At 36.4% G+C, this 17,523-nt stretch overlaps 1 protein-coding gene and 1 pseudogene across 1 annotated transcript; both read right to left on the bottom strand.

Moving 5' to 3' along the window:
• Nucleotides 1-4,880: 4,880 nt before the first annotated feature.
• LOC116028823 (disease resistance protein RPM1-like) lies at nt 4,881-8,080 on the bottom strand. Its single transcript, XM_031270651.1, has one exon. The coding sequence runs from the start codon at nt 7,947-7,949 to the stop codon at nt 5,175-5,177; it is 2,775 nt and encodes a 924-aa protein (XP_031126511.1). The 5' UTR covers nt 7,950-8,080; the 3' UTR covers nt 4,881-5,174.
• A 6,098-nt stretch (nt 8,081-14,178) lies between these two features.
• LOC116028590 lies at nt 14,179-17,277 on the bottom strand (annotated as a pseudogene).
• Nucleotides 17,278-17,523: the final 246 nt, after the last annotated feature.

Below are 17,523 nucleotides of genomic sequence, written 5' to 3'. Positions count from 1 at the left end.
ATCAATAATATTTTTGGGAGAGTTTGTTAAGTGACTTTACTATATAAGGGATGAGTTTTGAAGCCTTAATTGACAACTGAGAAGTGAGAATTTCGAACTATATTAACCGGAAGAGTTTCCTGACAGTGTGCCAGCATAATCTGTGTTCTTACTACTGGTTTCTATGTTCATGGCGTGGTGCTGATTCAGCGTGTTGAGCCTGCATGAATCCAATCACTTGAAGATGTTTTGAAGATGTTTAGAAACTCAGCGACGAATTTTTTCTTGACCTAGCGACGGATTTTCCGTTGCTAGATTTAGCGACGGATTTTGTCGTCGTTATTCCCTCACAAATTTAATTATCAAATTCGTCGTCGGAAGAAACTTAGCGACGGATTTATTTTACTTAGCGACGGACAAAAATTTTGTCGCTAAATTCTAGCGATGAGGGTTTTAGCGACAGACATAATCCGTCGCTAAACCCTTTTAGCGACGGATTTTGTCCGTCACTAAAAACGCGTTTTTTTGTAGTGCTTGATATAATTTTTTCTTTAATTCACGAAAGTCAATTCAATTTAATAACAGGTTGTGACACCGCCAAAGAAGCTTGGGAGATCCTAGAAACGACTTATGAAGATACCACTTCTGTCAAACAATCCCTTTGAGATTTTCACCACGCAATTCGCTAGATACCATCTCTTTCGTCAAATTATTGATGCAAACTCTCCTCTCTCCCATGAATCTGAAAATCGAGTTCTTGCAACACTCAAGCTTCATCAAGAACTAATGGATGAACTTTCGGCCAAAGAGTCACGGCAACTCCTACCTCTGGCTCGTAATGTCGTCACCGATCTGTGGCCCCTACCCGAAACCAAAGCTTCTGGAGATGAAGAGATTGACGAGGAAACGCTTCTTGCATCGCTCCGAATTCTGAAAAACAGCTCCCAACCAGTGGTAACATCTGATCCTCTTTTCTTAGAGGGTACAACCTCCGTACCTAAGTCTAAGCCGCCTTCTTTTTTATTAATATTCCTAGATTTCGTAGCTCTCACATTCCTTTTGTTGGTACCATATCTGCTTCATTTAATATACCCTCTGTGAGCTTTACTGATGCTATATGTGTTACCCCATTATCTACTATGGCTGGCTCTGTTTCTATGCTTACATCCTCTACTGTTTATCTCTCTGAATCTGTTCCAGTCTGCGTGTCTGAATCTGTTCCTATGTCTGTTCCGTGTGTGCCTTCTCTGTTTGCGTCTGAACCTGTTCCAGATATTATTGCTACCCAGTCCAGCGCGTTTCACATTCGTGACGTTGCCTAGTTTGTTGATCAACCGGGTGAACCTGTTCCAGGATCTGGGTTGTCCATTCCTGTGTTAGTTACTGTGTCTGCTCCGAGTGTCTCTGTTCCCGTTGTTTCCTTTGCAGGTACTGAATCTGTTCTAGAGCCGCCTGCTCAATCTTCGAAAGATAAAGACCCCATTCCCTCCTCGGGCAAAAGAAAACTTGATGATTCTGATGAAGTGTTTTTTGTGTCTGAAACTCGAGCCCGCAAAAAATCTACACCCCAAGCTTCGGTCAGAATGACTCGGTCAAGAGCCTCCTAAATCTGCTCCAGCGTCTTCCTCAAAGAAGTCAAAATCCAAAGCTTTTAAACCAGTGCTGTTACATTTAGACTTAACTGAGGATTGGAATACTCATTGGGTTAGGTCACTTCTGTTTGAAAGAACCATTGTCGAAGATGATCTTATTGCGCACTACAATATTCTATCTCTTCTTCGTGATCAAAATCTTTTGCATACTGTTCAGAATATTGGTCCGTACTCACCATGGCTGGTTCCCGAGTTCTATACGAATTTGCAGGAGGATGCAGATGCTTTAGTTTCTGCCCACTATCATGAGGTTTTTATTCGCCACAAATGGTATTCCATCAGCTCGGAAACCATCAACAAGTATCTGAATCGTTCCTCGTCCGATCACTCTGTTACTATGAGTCTCAATTCTCTGGCTGGTATTCTCACTCACAATCGGGTTCTGGTTTGGCCTAAAACCGGTCTTCAATCTTAAAATTTAACAGCCGTGTACTCTGTGCTTCTGCGCTTGGCCTCTACTAATTGGTTACCATCGGTCAATGCCAATTTGGTGTCCGAAAAGATGGGTTTTCTTCTCTACAAAATTCGAAATAGGCTAGATGTTGATCTTGGTTCAGTTATTTTCTCACATATGATGTCTTTTACCAAGAAGAAGAAGGAGGCCAAGGTTCACCTTCCGTACCCGAGTCTCATTTACGGGGTCTTGTCTGCTCAAGGGTTTACCACGTATGATCATGAGCCACTTCTGGAAAATGAGCATTTCTATCAGTTTGATCTGCGTCTGGCTCAGGGCCATCATCATGATGATCGTGATTCTCTTACTGCCCAAGCTCCAGCTCCAGGAACTTCCACTACTGAGCCTTCAGTTCTTATGCCTCCTCCAGCGCTGATCTCTCACCGACAGATGGCTAGCTCTATTGAGTCTTCTCTGGAACTCATTCGGACGTCCATTGCTGCGCAACAGGATGCTGCTGCTGGTTTAGATCGCAACCTACACGAGCATTACCGTGAGATTGCTCGCTTAGAAGCTCGACATGCTGAAATTCTTGCATCCCAAGCTGGTACTCCTGGTTCTGCTTCTGACTCGGATTCTGATGGGGACTCTACTCACTCCGACACTCCGGCAGCCCGTTAGATGTTTGCCTTTGTCACTTATTTGACAAAACAGGGGGAGAAATTGCTAACCGTAGGGGGAGTATTTTCTGTTGGGTGGTTTGTTGTTTTGGACTGTTGGTTGGTTTGATGTTGGTTTGTTGTTTTGGACTGCTCTACTGATGAACTTTTGTTGGGACTGCTTGCTACTACTTACTCTGGTAATTTGCTTCGTATTAGTAATAATTTCGTTCTTGCATATTATCTTTGATTTGTTAGCGGACTTTATCTCGATTGTTATCTTAACATTGATTATGGTTAATCTATTTGGTTTTCATATATATGATGGTTTTCTTATATCTGAGTCTTAAGTATGGTTGGATATATCTCAATTGTGATGTGTGGGATGTCTTTTTATATGATCGGTCGAAGTTGTTAAAAGGCTTTGTTTTCCAAGAATGATCTTATGGAATAGTGAGCTTTGAAATAGGTCTTGTTTTGTCTAGGCTTTAATTCTAAACAAATATACTTGTGGCTTCGTGAAATAAAATATGTTTGTAAACTTTGTTTAGCCCAAGGTATATTTGTCTGTTAGGTTTTGTCAAATAATTGTCAAATGGGGAGTTTGTAAGTGCACAAATGATGCACATTAGTGTTCGCTAAATCATTTGACAAACCTTAGGTTATTTTATTTTATTAGTATAAGTTAGTTCATATATTAGTTTGACTATTTCAAAGCTCATTGTTCTGCTGGATCACAACTTGCGAATTCTGGAACTGCTTCAGTACTCCCAACATTTTTTCCTAACAATATTCAATTTTATCTCAGCAAGTCTTGTGGTTGGTTTTTTGAGTGGACAGTATTTTTCAGAGGAGAATATCAAGCATATTGTTGGGAGAGTTTGTTAAGTGACTTTACTATATAAGGGAGGAGTTTTGAAGCCTTAATTGACAACTGAGAAGTGAGAATTTCGAACTATATTAACCGGAAGAGTTTCCTGACAGTGTGCCAGCATAATCTGTGTTCTTACTACTGGTTTCTATGTTCATGGCGTGGTGCTGATTCAACGTGTTGAGCCTGCATGAATCCAATCACTTGAAGATGTTTTGAAGATTGTTTGATGAATGTTGATGTAGTGGGTTTTGGACCTTGTGTATGATTAGCATTTCATCTCCCTATAATCTTGGCAAACATCTAGTGGATTGGGCTGTCGTGAATGCCCCACAGACGTAGGAGTGTAGCTCCGAACTACGTAATCATTTGCTGTGTCCTGGTTCTATTCTTTTTATCTTTTATCTTTTTATGTTTAATTCAAACTAATTAAAGGATAAGATAATCTGGTTTTAAAATCAAGTAGAACTTTAAGTTTTCGTACATTCAAGACCCACGATTACAATTTCAAATGTGATGATGCTTATATTCATTGCTTTGGTTAATATGCCTTCAATTCACAACTTAGACCTTAGTGGATTATGTACATGGCAATTATACCATGAACTAGGGTCTACCATGCATTGTGGACCCTAGTCTAAAAATAACTCTTAGATTTTGTGTCTATAATTGAGACATTCTATACCTGCAGTTAACCGCACACAAACTATTAACTGTAAGTACAACATAAGAATAAAAGCACAAAGAATCAATACACTCTCATCCCCACTGAGGCTCAAATTCAGGACCTCCCATTTGAGAGAGCCACTTTGTGCTACTAGATCACAAGGCTATTATTTTTTTAAGTTCAGAATTAAGTAGCCAGGATTAGTCTTATTACACGAGAAGTTCAGAATTAAGTAGCCAGGATTAGTCTTATTACACGAGAAGTAGATGCTTAAGTAGCCAGGATTAGTCTTATTACACGAGAAGTAGATGCTAGTGCAGGATGCAAAAAATTAACTCTACTAAAGGAAAAAGTTGTTATAATTTCAAGTTCAGAATTAAGTAGCCAGGATTAGTCTTATTACACGAGAAGTTCAGAATTAAGTAGCCAGGATTAGTCTTATTACACGAGAAGTAGATGCTTAAGTAGCCAGGATTAGTCTTATTACACGAGAAGTAGATGCTAGTGCAGGATGCAAAAAATTAACTCTACTAAAGGAAAAAGTTGTTATAATTTCAAATGCACCTTCATTAAACCCATGATCCATATTTGCCCAAACTACTTAAATGTTAGCCCCACATATAAGTAAGCTCACAGTAGATAAAGTTTGTTAGCGAGGTTTAGAAAACATTCTCAATTTATATTGTGTGACATATCGTACTTACAAAAAGTCTAATTACATTCTCGCCTTTAGAGGTCATGCACCAACCTAGCCACAAAGTGCCGTATTAGACAATAACACTAAAATCATAATATATGACAATCTAAAATCAATTAATTTACCTATTACAAGATCTATCCATCATAATAAAAACTTCTAATTGTTCTGAAAAACAATTAAATGAAAAAAAAAAAACACACACAAAAAGTATAGATATACGTGTTCGCGCATACTAAATTTCGCAATCACCCATTAATAAGAAAAAACCTTCCTCTCACCATCTATGATTTGGGAAATATAAATTTCTGGAATGTGAGATATCTTTGCATAGTTTTCACCATTTGGCTTTAAAGTTGTCATCAATTGGTCAGCCATATCACGAATAATAATTCTCTTAAGATTAGACAAATGTTGAATACCTAGCGGCACCTGCTCAAGCAATTTGCATTTTTTCAGGTAAAATTGTTCCAGATGATGTAATGCACCTTCCTCAATTCTTATCCATTTCAGTGCCTCAAAGTCCATAATAAGCAGATGCTTGAGCTTTGAGAACTTTTTGGCCTTGAAGCACAATCTTTCCCCTTCATAAGACTTTGAAAGTCTAAGATATGCTAACATGGGCAGATCTTGGAGAAACGGTAATGGATCTTCAGCAAGTCTATTCCATTGCAAGAGTAGAGTGGTTAAGCCAACAAGTGAGGATAACCATTGAGGTACCCTCTCCAGACGCCCTCTTAAATATAACCTTTGAAGACTATGAGGAACCCTACATAGAGGATATTGGATATCAAGGATATCATCTTCTGAAGCTGACATAAGATCTAAAGCGCAAAGATTAGTCAACTTTTCCAAGGACAAAAATAATTCTTTGCCATCTTCTTGTCTCAACTTTGTAACTCCTAGTCTTCTTAGTTGTGTTAGCTTTCCGATCTCAGACACTATTTTGATGCCAAGAGTATCATTTGCTTGTATATAACACAACTTTTGTAAAAATAGTAATTCCCCAATCTTAAATGGAGCATTAAAGCTTTGCGAACTAACCCAAGGATTTATCCAATTACCTGGGTAACAGTACACAAGGAGATGTCGGACTTTACAAAGTTTTAAGAGCTCAGTTGGCAACTCAACCACATTAGTGTGCTTCAAATCAAGTGTCTCTAAGTTTTGAAGACGTCCTATAGATTTAGAAACACTTCTCAACTTTGTTCTTCTCAAACTCAAGTACTTCAATTGAAACAAATTAAAAACTTCCTCTGGAATTTCCTCTAGTTTAGCACCCCTTAAATCCAAAACTTTTAGAGGAATATATTTGGCAGTAAACATCTTTGACAATAAAGATGACGCCGAGCTTGAAAGTGGTTCAAAGAATTGTAAGGATCGAAGATGCATTTTTGATGAAGTGTACCTTAGAATGTGGTCATCAAACCTATGGATTGCTAAGCGTCGAAACTTGTTGGAAGGTTCTGTGTTTTGTCCTGTGGCAATGATTGTAAAGTTTTGCTCTACTGACTTGGAAAGAATAACTTCTCGCAAAATATCATGCACTCGAAATCCCCTGATCCTTCCCACTTCATCCTTATCTGCAAGTATGATTAAGTTTCGATGAAGTAATTCATTCAGATAACCTTCAGCAACTTCTTCTTTTTCTTGTTGTTGGTTGTTCTCTCTAACAAATCCTTCTGCTATCCATAGTCGAATCACTATGTTTTTGTTGATGATGACATCTTCAGCAAAGATGCTCAAGTATAAAAAACAATACTTAAGATAATATGGTAGATCATAGTAACTGAGAGAAAGTAAATTCTTCATGCTCTTCATCCAGTCATTGCTTTCCATTTGGATGTTGAGACTGTGCTGGAATCTTTCCCATTCTGCAATGTTGTCATTCTTTGAAGCCAAAACCCCAGCTATCACCACGATCGCTAGGGGTAGACCATTGCATCTCTTTAAGATATTCTTAGCAATGTTCACCAAGTGCTGAGGGCACAAATCACTTAAGAATGTCTTTCTACAAAACAAAGTCCATGAATATTCAAAGGACAATGGCTCTAAAGGGTAGACAACGCCGCCGTGGGTTTCGCGGCATGTGGAAGCACCAATTTCACTATTCCTTGTTGTGATAACTATACGACTACCAAAACTCTGCCTAGGAAAAGAATATTTGATAGCCATCCAAACATTAATGTGCCAAATGTCATCAAGAACAATGATGTATCTTTGGCTTGAAAGAATGTTCTTAATGAATTCTTTCAGTTTATTTGAGTCCATGGCTTCAAAATCTTGAGTGGGCTTTTGCTTAGTTTGCTCCACTAGTTGCTTAATTGCATCTTTCAGCAACTCCTCAATCTTAAAAGTTTCAGAAATCGTAATCCACACACGATACTGAAAGTGATTTATCACTTGTGCATCATCATAAGCCTTTTTAACCAAAGTAGTCTTTCCCAAACCCCCCATGCCTACTACAGAATAAATCCTCAAATTATCATCAACATCAAGCAGGAGACTAACAAGAAAATGCTTGGGATTTTCAATACCTACCAGATCCGACTCTTCTAGCAAAAGGGCATCCCCTCGGCTATCATACCACCATTTGTTGTAGCTGTAGACAGTGTGATCGGAGGTTGTTAACAACTTTGGCTGTTCCTGAGAGATGTTGTTCACTCTGGCCTTGATCCTTCGCAGTTGAAGACCAAGCCTTCGCCGAGCTCTCAAGTTGTTGACGGAAGTGTATATGTTCTTAATTTTAGCATAGAATCCTCCACCCGTCCGGTCACCTCCAAAGCGGAACAAGAATTCGTCAAGAACATCTTCGGCGTCATAAGCCAGCTCCCGGACTATCTTCACCCAAGCTTTAACTTGAGGATCAATTTCTTCCCTCTCGTCCGCAACTCTCAAAACCGCAGTCAAACGATCGAAAGCATTCTTGACGTCTTGCGCATCATCTCCAATCCCTCCCAAGAGCGAGTACTCTTCACGGGTCAACGTTGATAGTTGGCCCAATACAAACCTTACAGCAGCGTCCGCCATTTGTACAGATCCAAACTTCGAAGAATTGGAGTGCTCAAACAGGATATGATTGTAGACTGCAAAATGAAATGATTTTCTTTATTTCTTATTTTCTATGGCCAGTAGTTAGTGGCTGATTCTTTGGTTGTCGACCAAAGCTATCCAATGGACAGAAATATTGATGTTCTAAAAGTTGGATAAATATAAAGAAAGTAACAATTTTGTTACCGTTTCCCAGCAGCAAAAGGACAAAAAGTTTTCTCTCTTTCATCAGTATAATGCTCCACAATACATACAGTATTTCTCTCACTCTTCTCTCAGCAGAATACTCCCTCATCGTCATCAACATAAGGTAAAGCATTTATACATCTCATTCTTGTACAGCTTATATACATACATCTCCTCTCCTTTTTCACTATTTTTACTCCTTCAACTCTTTCCCTTTAATTTTTATTTTCTCAAATTTTATTTGTTCAGTGAGAAGTTTTTTGACCGTGGCGATAATACATTTTACGGCGGAGATGTTTTAATTTTTGAAATGATATTCCGGTGGTGGTAGCGCATTATACTGTTTCAACCGTTATATTTTTTGTCAAAGTTTGACGAAGGTAATTATATTTTAGTTATTTTATATTATATTGTATCATTTTTTTTTGAGTTCTACCGACTCTGTTACATTGTAGTATCTGTTCATATTATATTGTATCATTGAATTAAGTTCGCATAAATTATATATATATATATATATATTAATTATTAACTTTGAAATTATTTTATTAATTAACATTTAATTTGCATACCTACTGGAAATTAACATTTATTTATTTTTATAGTATGTGATGATATTAATGGGAGCAATATTTTAAAGTGAAGGCAAGATTTACAAAACTGTACAAATCTATTTACGTAAAGTTTGTAAAATTGTACAAATCAAAAAATCAAATCCATAATGCTTTTCAAATTGCGGATCATATTTACGTAAAGTTTAGATTATGCCTAAACTGTTTTAAAATGTCAATATTTACGTAAAATCTGAAACATTTTTGTACTGCCTTTTATTTAAAAAATTATAATTGATTGTGTGTCATACACTATTTATGAAAATTTAATAGTCTAAAAATTATATAGTTGTTGGATTAAAAATGGAAACGGTGATAACAATGTAATTTTGCACTAAATACAGACAGATTATTAATGTGAAATAAGTGAAAACAGTAATGGTATTATAGTTTTATTTAAAAATATTTAGGGGGTATTTGTTGAATTTTTTAGTTAAATAAATAAATAAAATTAAATTTTAGGTCCCACAATGAATTAATTATAATTTTATTAAAAAAATATTTATGCGATAGATTTCATAGGTGGGAAGAAACTGAAGTCATGCATTGAGTATGCTTTTGATGAAATAGATTAGCACTCAAGTGTTCTCCAGCTAATAAATTATACTATCGAATTAAATTTGATAGAAAATAGACACCTTTTTAAAATTAATTGGCACCTTTTTTTACTTGATAGAAATTTTTTTGCAATCATATGAATTATAATTGGTTTTAAAACAAAAAATAAAAAACAAATTTATTGTATTTGGCAGTTATGGATGTAGCACCATTTAATCCGGGTTAGTTTATGTGTTTTTGGAAGTTCGGTGATTTACCATACGGGGCAAGGTTAGTTTATGTTTTTTTTTTCTCTCTTTTTCTTTTTGTAATTGTAATATATATATATATATATATATATATATATATATATATATATATATATATATATATATATATTATTTCATTTATAAAATATATTGTATGATAATTTGGTACAATGATCACTTGCAATATAGTTGGGTGTGCATGTGATCATAGATGGCCTAATGTAACGGCTTATGTTATTTGTGTGTATCGAGATCAACTTGATCATGTGCAGGTTGACAACGTAAGTGCCTAATGTAATGGCTCATGTTAATTATTTGTTGTTGTTTGTAAATTAAATTAAGTAATTTTTTTTTATTGTATTCGGTTTAAATTCACCCTATACGGTGTTTATTTGGACAATTATTGTGTAGCCGGAGCAAATATATGGAGAGTGTGTGTACCATTAGTGTTTTTCAATGTTATTGAGTATTACTATCCTGAGCGCTTTTGCAGACAATTCCAATACTTGCAAGAAAGACTTGGACGTAGCAATACTTGTACCAAGATAGACTAGTGGCCCCAAGCGTACCCATACTTGTCAGAAATCCCGAAGCAATCATGGGCATTGTCTTATGATTGTGGTTGAAGGTTTGACATTATGACTACCAACAGCTCAGAATCCTTCACAATACGTTAAAGGGTTGTCAAATGTTGCATGTAACTACTATAGCTCGGCTAACGTACATTCAACAAGTTAGTTGCTATATTTTGAACAGGCATACTGCCGAAAGGTTAATGCTACAATTCGACTTGCGTTGGTTGAAGAATATTTCTAAAGAGATGCTAGTGAAGGAACAATTCAAGCACATTGCCTCGGTGAAGCCATATAATCACCAGATTTTAGAAGGTACAATCTTGTATTCATATGTTACTATGTCTGCATGTGTACTATCATGGACCGAATTTTTTTTTTTTTTATAACTTCAATAAAATCTAAAATAATTAATAGTTACAAAATAAACATAAGAGCCTTGAAACAATATTTTAAAATTTTACAAGCAAGAATAACCATCCATTTTACAATCTCATCACCAAAAAATCAATCATGAGTGCATCACTACATTTAGGGGCCATGCATGCACGTTAGAAATTACCCAAACAAATAAACACTTACAACTAAAACTGACATGTATAATGTATTGCTGCACATGCTATGGATAGAAAAATTATGATGTAAAATTATATAGTACGATAAAATTTCATATTTATAGACTTATTTAAATAAAAACAAAATATTAAAAACAAAAAATTTCAACAGATTCAATCATGTCTTAAAAATCTCTACAATAGCTATCTCTAATATTGTGCCCCAAAAGGTAGCATTATAAAAACCTATGCTGCAAATTAAACTTGTGGATAAATCTTTGGTGATGAACACTTTCAAAGAGTACTAGGGCCATCAAAGTGCCATATCAGACAATACAATAAAATCATATGATCAATTAGTTTAATATTACAATCAAAGTTTTTAATACACTGAAAAATAACTAATTAAAATCACAAAGTATAGATATACAACACATTTTACACATACAAAATCTCGTGACGCCGGCCATTAAATTAAAAGAAAAACTTCCTCTTACCATCTATGACATGGGAAATGTAAATTTTTGGAATGTGAAATATCTTTGCATAGATATCACTCTTTTCACGTTCTGACTCGAACTTTGCATTGAATTTGTCACCCAAGTCATAGATTGTAATTACCTTAAGATTAGACAAATGTTCAATACCCATCGGTATATGCTCAACCAATTTGCAGTCTGTCAACACAAACTCTTCAAGATGATCCAATGTACCTTCCTCCATTCTTATCCATTTCAATGCCTTGAAGTTATCGATAACCAGTTCCTTGAGCTTTGAGAACTTTTTAGCCTTGAAGCACAATCTTGCCCTTCATAAGACTTTGAAAGATAAAGACATGCTAACATGGGCAGATCTTGGAAAAACGGTAATGGATCTTCAACAAGTCTATTCCAATTCAAGTGTAGAGTGGTTAAGCCTACAAGTGAGGATAACCATTGAGGTACTCTTTCCAGACGCCCTATCAATTGTAATGTATGAAGATGAAGAGGAACGACACATAGAGGATGTTGAATATCAAGGATCTCATCCTCTGAATTTGACCCAAGACTTAAAGAGCAAAGGTTTGCCAACTTTTCAAATGACGAACAAAATTCTTTGCCATCCTCATGTCTCAGTTTTGTAAGTCCTAGCCTTCTTAGTTGTGTTAACTTTCCTATCTCTGACACTACATTAGTATCATTTGCTTGAATATAACACAACTTTTGTAAAGACAGTAATTCTCCAATCTTAAATGGAGCATTAAAGCTTTGTGTATCCGTCCAATGATAAGTCCACCTATCTGGGTAACGGTACACAAGGAGACGTCGGAGTTTACAAAGTTTTAAGAGCTCAGCTGGCAACTCAACCACATAAGTGTGCTTCAAATCAAATGTCTCTAAGTTTTAAAGACGTCCTATAGATTTAGAAACGCTTCTCAACTTTGTTCTTCTCAAACTCAAGTACTTTAATTGAAACAAATTAAAAACTTCCTCTGGAATTTCCTCTAGTTCAGCACCCTTAAATCCAATACTTTTAGAGGAATATATTTGGCAGTAAACATCTTTGACAATGAAGATAACGCCGAGCTTGAAAGTGGTTCAAAGAATTGTAAAGAGCGAAGATGCATTTTTGATGAAGTGTACTCCAGAATGTGGTCATCAAACCTATGGATTGCAAGGCGTCGAGGCTTGTTGGAAGGCTTTGTGTTTTGCCAGTGGAAATAATGATTGTAAAATTTTGCTCTGCTGACTTGGAAAGAATAACTTCTCGCAAAATATCATGCACTCGAAATCCCTTCATCCTTCCATCTCTAGCCTTCTCTGCAAGTATGATTAAGTTTCGATGAAGTAATTCATTCAGATAGGCTTCAGCAACTTCCTCTTTTACTTGTTGGTTGTTTTCCCTAACAAATCCTTCTGCAATCTTGAATCACAAGTTGAATGAATGAAAGCATACGTAGGAGTGTAAGTTGGGAAGTGGCCTTCAATGGAGTTGAGGGCTATGAGATTAAAAAGTAGTGTTACAAAAATCCCGCCTAGGCACTAGGCAGCGCCCGGCCGCGTCGAGGAATGCCGAAATCGGCCTCCTCCGCGGCCGGGCGCCTAGGCGGCGCCTAGCCTGCCTGGGCCGCCTAGGCCGTCGGCCGACTAGGCGGCGCCTAGGCCACCGGTCGACTTTTTTTTTTTGTAATATATATATATATATATATATATATATATATATATATATATATATATATATATATATATATATTATTTCATTTTAAAAATATATTGTATGATAATTTGGTACAATGATCACTTGCAATATAGTTGGGTGTGCATGTGATCATAGATGGCCTAATGTAACGGCTTATGTTATTTGTGTGTATCGAGATCAACTTGATCATGTGCAGGTTGACAACGTAAGTGCCTAATGTAATGGCTCATGTTAATTATTTGTTGTTGTTTGTAAATTAAATTAAGTAATTTTTTTTTATTGTATTCGGTTTAAATTCACCCTATACGGTGTTTATTTGGACAATTATTGTGTAGCCGGAGCAAATATATGGAGAGTGTGTGTACCATTAGTGTTTTTCAATGTTATTGAGTATTACTATCCTGAGCGCTTTTGCAGACAATTCCAATACTTGCAAGAAAGACTTGGACGTAGCAATACTTGTACCAAGATAGACTAGTGGCCCCAAGCGTACCCATACTTGTCAGAAATCCCGAAGCAATCATGGGCATTGTCTTATGATTGTGGTTGAAGGTTTGACATTATGACTACCAACAGCTCAGAATCCTTCAACAATACGTTAAAGGGTTGTCAAATGTTGCATGTAACTACTATAGCTCGGCTAACGTACATTCAACAAGTTAGTTGCTATATTTTTGAACAGGCATACTGCCGAAAGGTTAATGCTACAATTCGACTTGCGTTGGTTGAAGAATATTTCTAAAGAGATGCTAGTGAAGGAACAATTCAAGCACATTGCCTCGGTGAAGCCATATAATCACCAGATTTTAGAAGGTACAATCTTGTATTCATATGTTACTATGTCTGCATGTGTACTATCATGGACCGAATTTTTTTTTTTTTTTATAACTTCAATAAAATCTAAAATAATTAATAGTTACAAAATAAACATAAGAGCCTTGAAACAATATTTTAAAATTTTACAAGCAAGAATAACCATCCATTTTACAATCTCATCACCAAAAATCAATCATGAGTGCATCACTACATTTAGGGGCCATGCATGCACGTTAGAAATTACCCAAACAAATAAACACTTACAACTAAAACTGACATGTATAATGTATTGCTGCACATGCTATGGATAGAAAAATTATGATGTAAAATTATATAGTACGATAAAATTTCATATTTATAGACTTATTTAAATAAAAACAAAATATTAAAAACAAAAAATTTCAACAGATTCAATCATGTCTTAAAAATCTCTACAATAGCTATCTCTAATATTGTGCCCCAAAAGGTAGCATTATAAAAACCTATGCTGCAAATTAAACTTGTGGATAAATCTTTGGTGATGAACACTTTCAAAGAGTACTAGAGGCCATCAAAGTGCCATATCAGACAATACAATAAAATCATATGATCAATTAGTTTAGATATTACAATCAAAAGTTTTAATACACTGAAAAATAACTAAATTAAAATCACAAAGTATAGATATACAACACATTTTACACATACAAAATCTCGTGACCGCCGGCCATTAAATTAAAAGAAAAACTTCCTCTTACCATCTATGACATGGGAAATGTAAATTTTTGGAATGTGAAATATCTTTGCATAGATATCACTCTTTTCACGTTCTGACTCGAACTTTGCATTGAATTTGTCACCCAAGTCATAGATTGTAATTACCTTAAGATTAGACAAATGTTCAATACCCATCGGTATATGCTCAACCAATTTGCAGTCTGTCAACACAAACTCTTCAAGATGATCCAATGTACCTTCCTCCATTCTTATCCATTTCAATGCCTTGAAGTTATCGATAACCAGTTCCTTGAGCTTTGAGAACTTTTTAGCCTTGAAGCACAATTCTTGCCCTTCATAAGACTTTGAAAGATAAAGACATGCTAACATGGGCAGATCTTGGAAAAACGGTAATGGATCTTCAACAAGTCTATTCCAATTCAAGTGTAGAGTGGTTAAGCCTACAAGTGAGGATAACCATTGAGGTACTCTTTCCAGACGCCCTATCAATTGTAATGTATGAAGATGAAGAGGAACGACACATAGAGGATGTTGAATATCAAGGATCTCATCCTCTGAATTTGACCCAAGACTTAAAGAGCAAAGGTTTGCCAACTTTTCAAATGACGAACAAAATTCTTTGCCATCCTCATGTCTCAGTTTTGTAAGTCCTAGCCTTCTTAGTTGTGTTAACTTTCCTATCTCTGACACTACATTAGTATCATTTGCTTGAATATAACACAACTTTTGTAAAGACAGTAATTCTCCAATCTTAAATGGAGCATTAAAGCTTTGTGTATCCGTCCAATGATAAGTCCACCTATCTGGGTAACGGTACACAAGGAGACGTCGGAGTTTACAAAGTTTTAAGAGCTCAGCTGGCAACTCAACCACATAAGTGTGCTTCAAATCAAATGTCTCTAAGTTTTAAAGACGTCCTATAGATTTAGAAACGCTTCTCAACTTTGTTCTTCTCAAACTCAAGTACTTTAATTGAAACAAATTAAAAACTTCCTCTGGAATTTCCTCTAGTTCAGCACCCCTTAAATCCAATACTTTTAGAGGAATATATTTGGCAGTAAACATCTTTGACAATGAAGATAACGCCGAGCTTGAAAGTGGTTCAAAGAATTGTAAAGAGCGAAGATGCATTTTTGATGAAGTGTACTCCAGAATGTGGTCATCAAACCTATGGATTGCAAGGCGTCGAGGCTTGTTGGAAGGCTTTGTGTTTTGCCCAGTGGAAATAATGATTGTAAAATTTTGCTCTGCTGACTTGGAAAGAATAACTTCTCGCAAAATATCATGCACTCGAAATCCCTTCATCCTTCCATCTCTAGCCTTCTCTGCAAGTATGATTAAGTTTCGATGAAGTAATTCATTCAGATAGGCTTCAGCAACTTCCTCTTTTACTTGTTGGTTGTTTTCCCTAACAAATCCTTCTGCAATCCATAGTTGAATCACTATGTTTTTGTTGATGATGACATCTTCAGGAAAGATGCTCAAGTATAAAAAACAATACTTTAGATAATATGGCAGATCATAATAACTGAGAGAAAGTAGATTCTTCATGCTCTTCATCCAATTATTGCTTTCCATTTGAATGTTGAGACTGTGCTGGAATCTTTCCCATTCTTCAATGCTCCCACTCTTTGTAGCCAACACCCCAGCTATCACCACAATCGCTAGGGGTAGACCATCACATCTCTTTAAGATGTTTTTAGCAATGTTCACCAAGTGTAGAGGACAGGAACCATCTAAAAATGTTTTTTTGCTAAACAAAATCCATGAATCTTTAGGAGACAAAGGCTCTAAAGAGTAGACATGGCCCTGGGTTTCATTGCTTGCATAGATACCTATTTCGTTATTCCGTGTTGTGATAACTATACGGCTACCAAAGCTTTGACCCGGGAAAACATATTTGAATGCCATCCAAGCAGGAATGTCCCATATGTCATCCAAAACAATAATATATCTTTGGCCTGAAAGAATGTTATTGATGAATTCTTTCAATTTATCAGTGTTCATGGCTACAAAATCTTGAGGGATCTGTTGATTGGTTTGCTTTACTATTTGCCGAATTGCATCTTTTAGCAACTCATCAACATTAAAAGTTTCAGAAATTGTAAGCCACACACGAGGCTGGAAGTGATTTACCACTAGTGCATCATCAAAAACTTTTTTAACTAAAGTAGTTTTCCCCAATCCCCCCATACCCACTACAGAATGGACTCTCAAACCTTTATCTACAGCAAGTAGGCGGTTAACAAGAGACAGCTTGGGATTGTCAATACCTACCAGATCCGAGTCTTTTAGCAAAAGGGCATCCCTTCGGCTATCATACACCCATTTGTTGTGGTTGTGGATAGTGTGATCAGTCGTTGTTAACAACCTTGGCTGTTCCTGGTAGATTTTGTTGACCCTGGCCTTGATCCTTCTCAGTTCAAGAGCAAGCCTGCGCCGAGCTCTCAAGTTCTTGACGGAAGTGTATTTGTTCTTGATCCTATTGCGCAAACCTTCATTGGTTCGGCCACCTCCAAAGCGGAAATGGAACTCGTCAAGAACATCTTCAGTGTCATAAACTAGCTCCCGAATTATCTTCACCCATTCTTTAACTTGAGTATCGATTTCTTCCCTCTCGTCCGCAACCTTCAAAACCGCCTTCAAACGACGGAAAGCATTCATCACCTCTTCCGCATCATCTCTAATCCCTCCCAAGAGCGAGTACTCTTCACGGATCAACGCTGATAGTTGCTCCAATACAAACGTTACAGGAGTGTCCGCCATTACAACAGTAGTTAACTTCACCGGCGAAGAATTGGAAGCTACTTGGCGGTTTTGTTTACCGGAAGCTCAAACAGGATATGATTTTAGAGTGCAAAATGAAATGATTTTCTTTATTTCTTATTTTGTATGGCCAGTAGTTAAGCCGTGACCAAGACGTAGAACTACTGCATTCTCCATAATTGAAGGCCAAAGTGGACCAAAACAACATCCATGACTCCACGAGTCAACTCAAATGCTATCTGATTCACAAGAAAATTCTAGCTAGGTAAAAAAAAAGTACTTTTATCGTCCCTCAATTATTCTTTACTAGTTGTTTAGTCCTTATCTTTTTTTTTTTTTTATATAGT

The sequence above is a fragment of the Ipomoea triloba genome, chromosome 9, assembly GCF_003576645.1.
Source record: "Ipomoea triloba cultivar NCNSP0323 chromosome 9, ASM357664v1".
In the NCBI taxonomy this organism is placed as follows: domain Eukaryota; kingdom Viridiplantae; phylum Streptophyta; class Magnoliopsida; order Solanales; family Convolvulaceae; genus Ipomoea; species Ipomoea triloba.
Note: the sequence above shows the minus strand (reverse complement) of the source record. Positions and strands in the feature narration are given on the sequence as shown.

What these genes read in the sequence shown, in the direction of transcription:
- LOC116028823 (XM_031270651.1), bottom strand. Translation starts at nt 7,949, where the DNA reads ATGGCGGACGCTGCTGTAAGGTTTGTATTGGGCCAACTATCAACGTTG.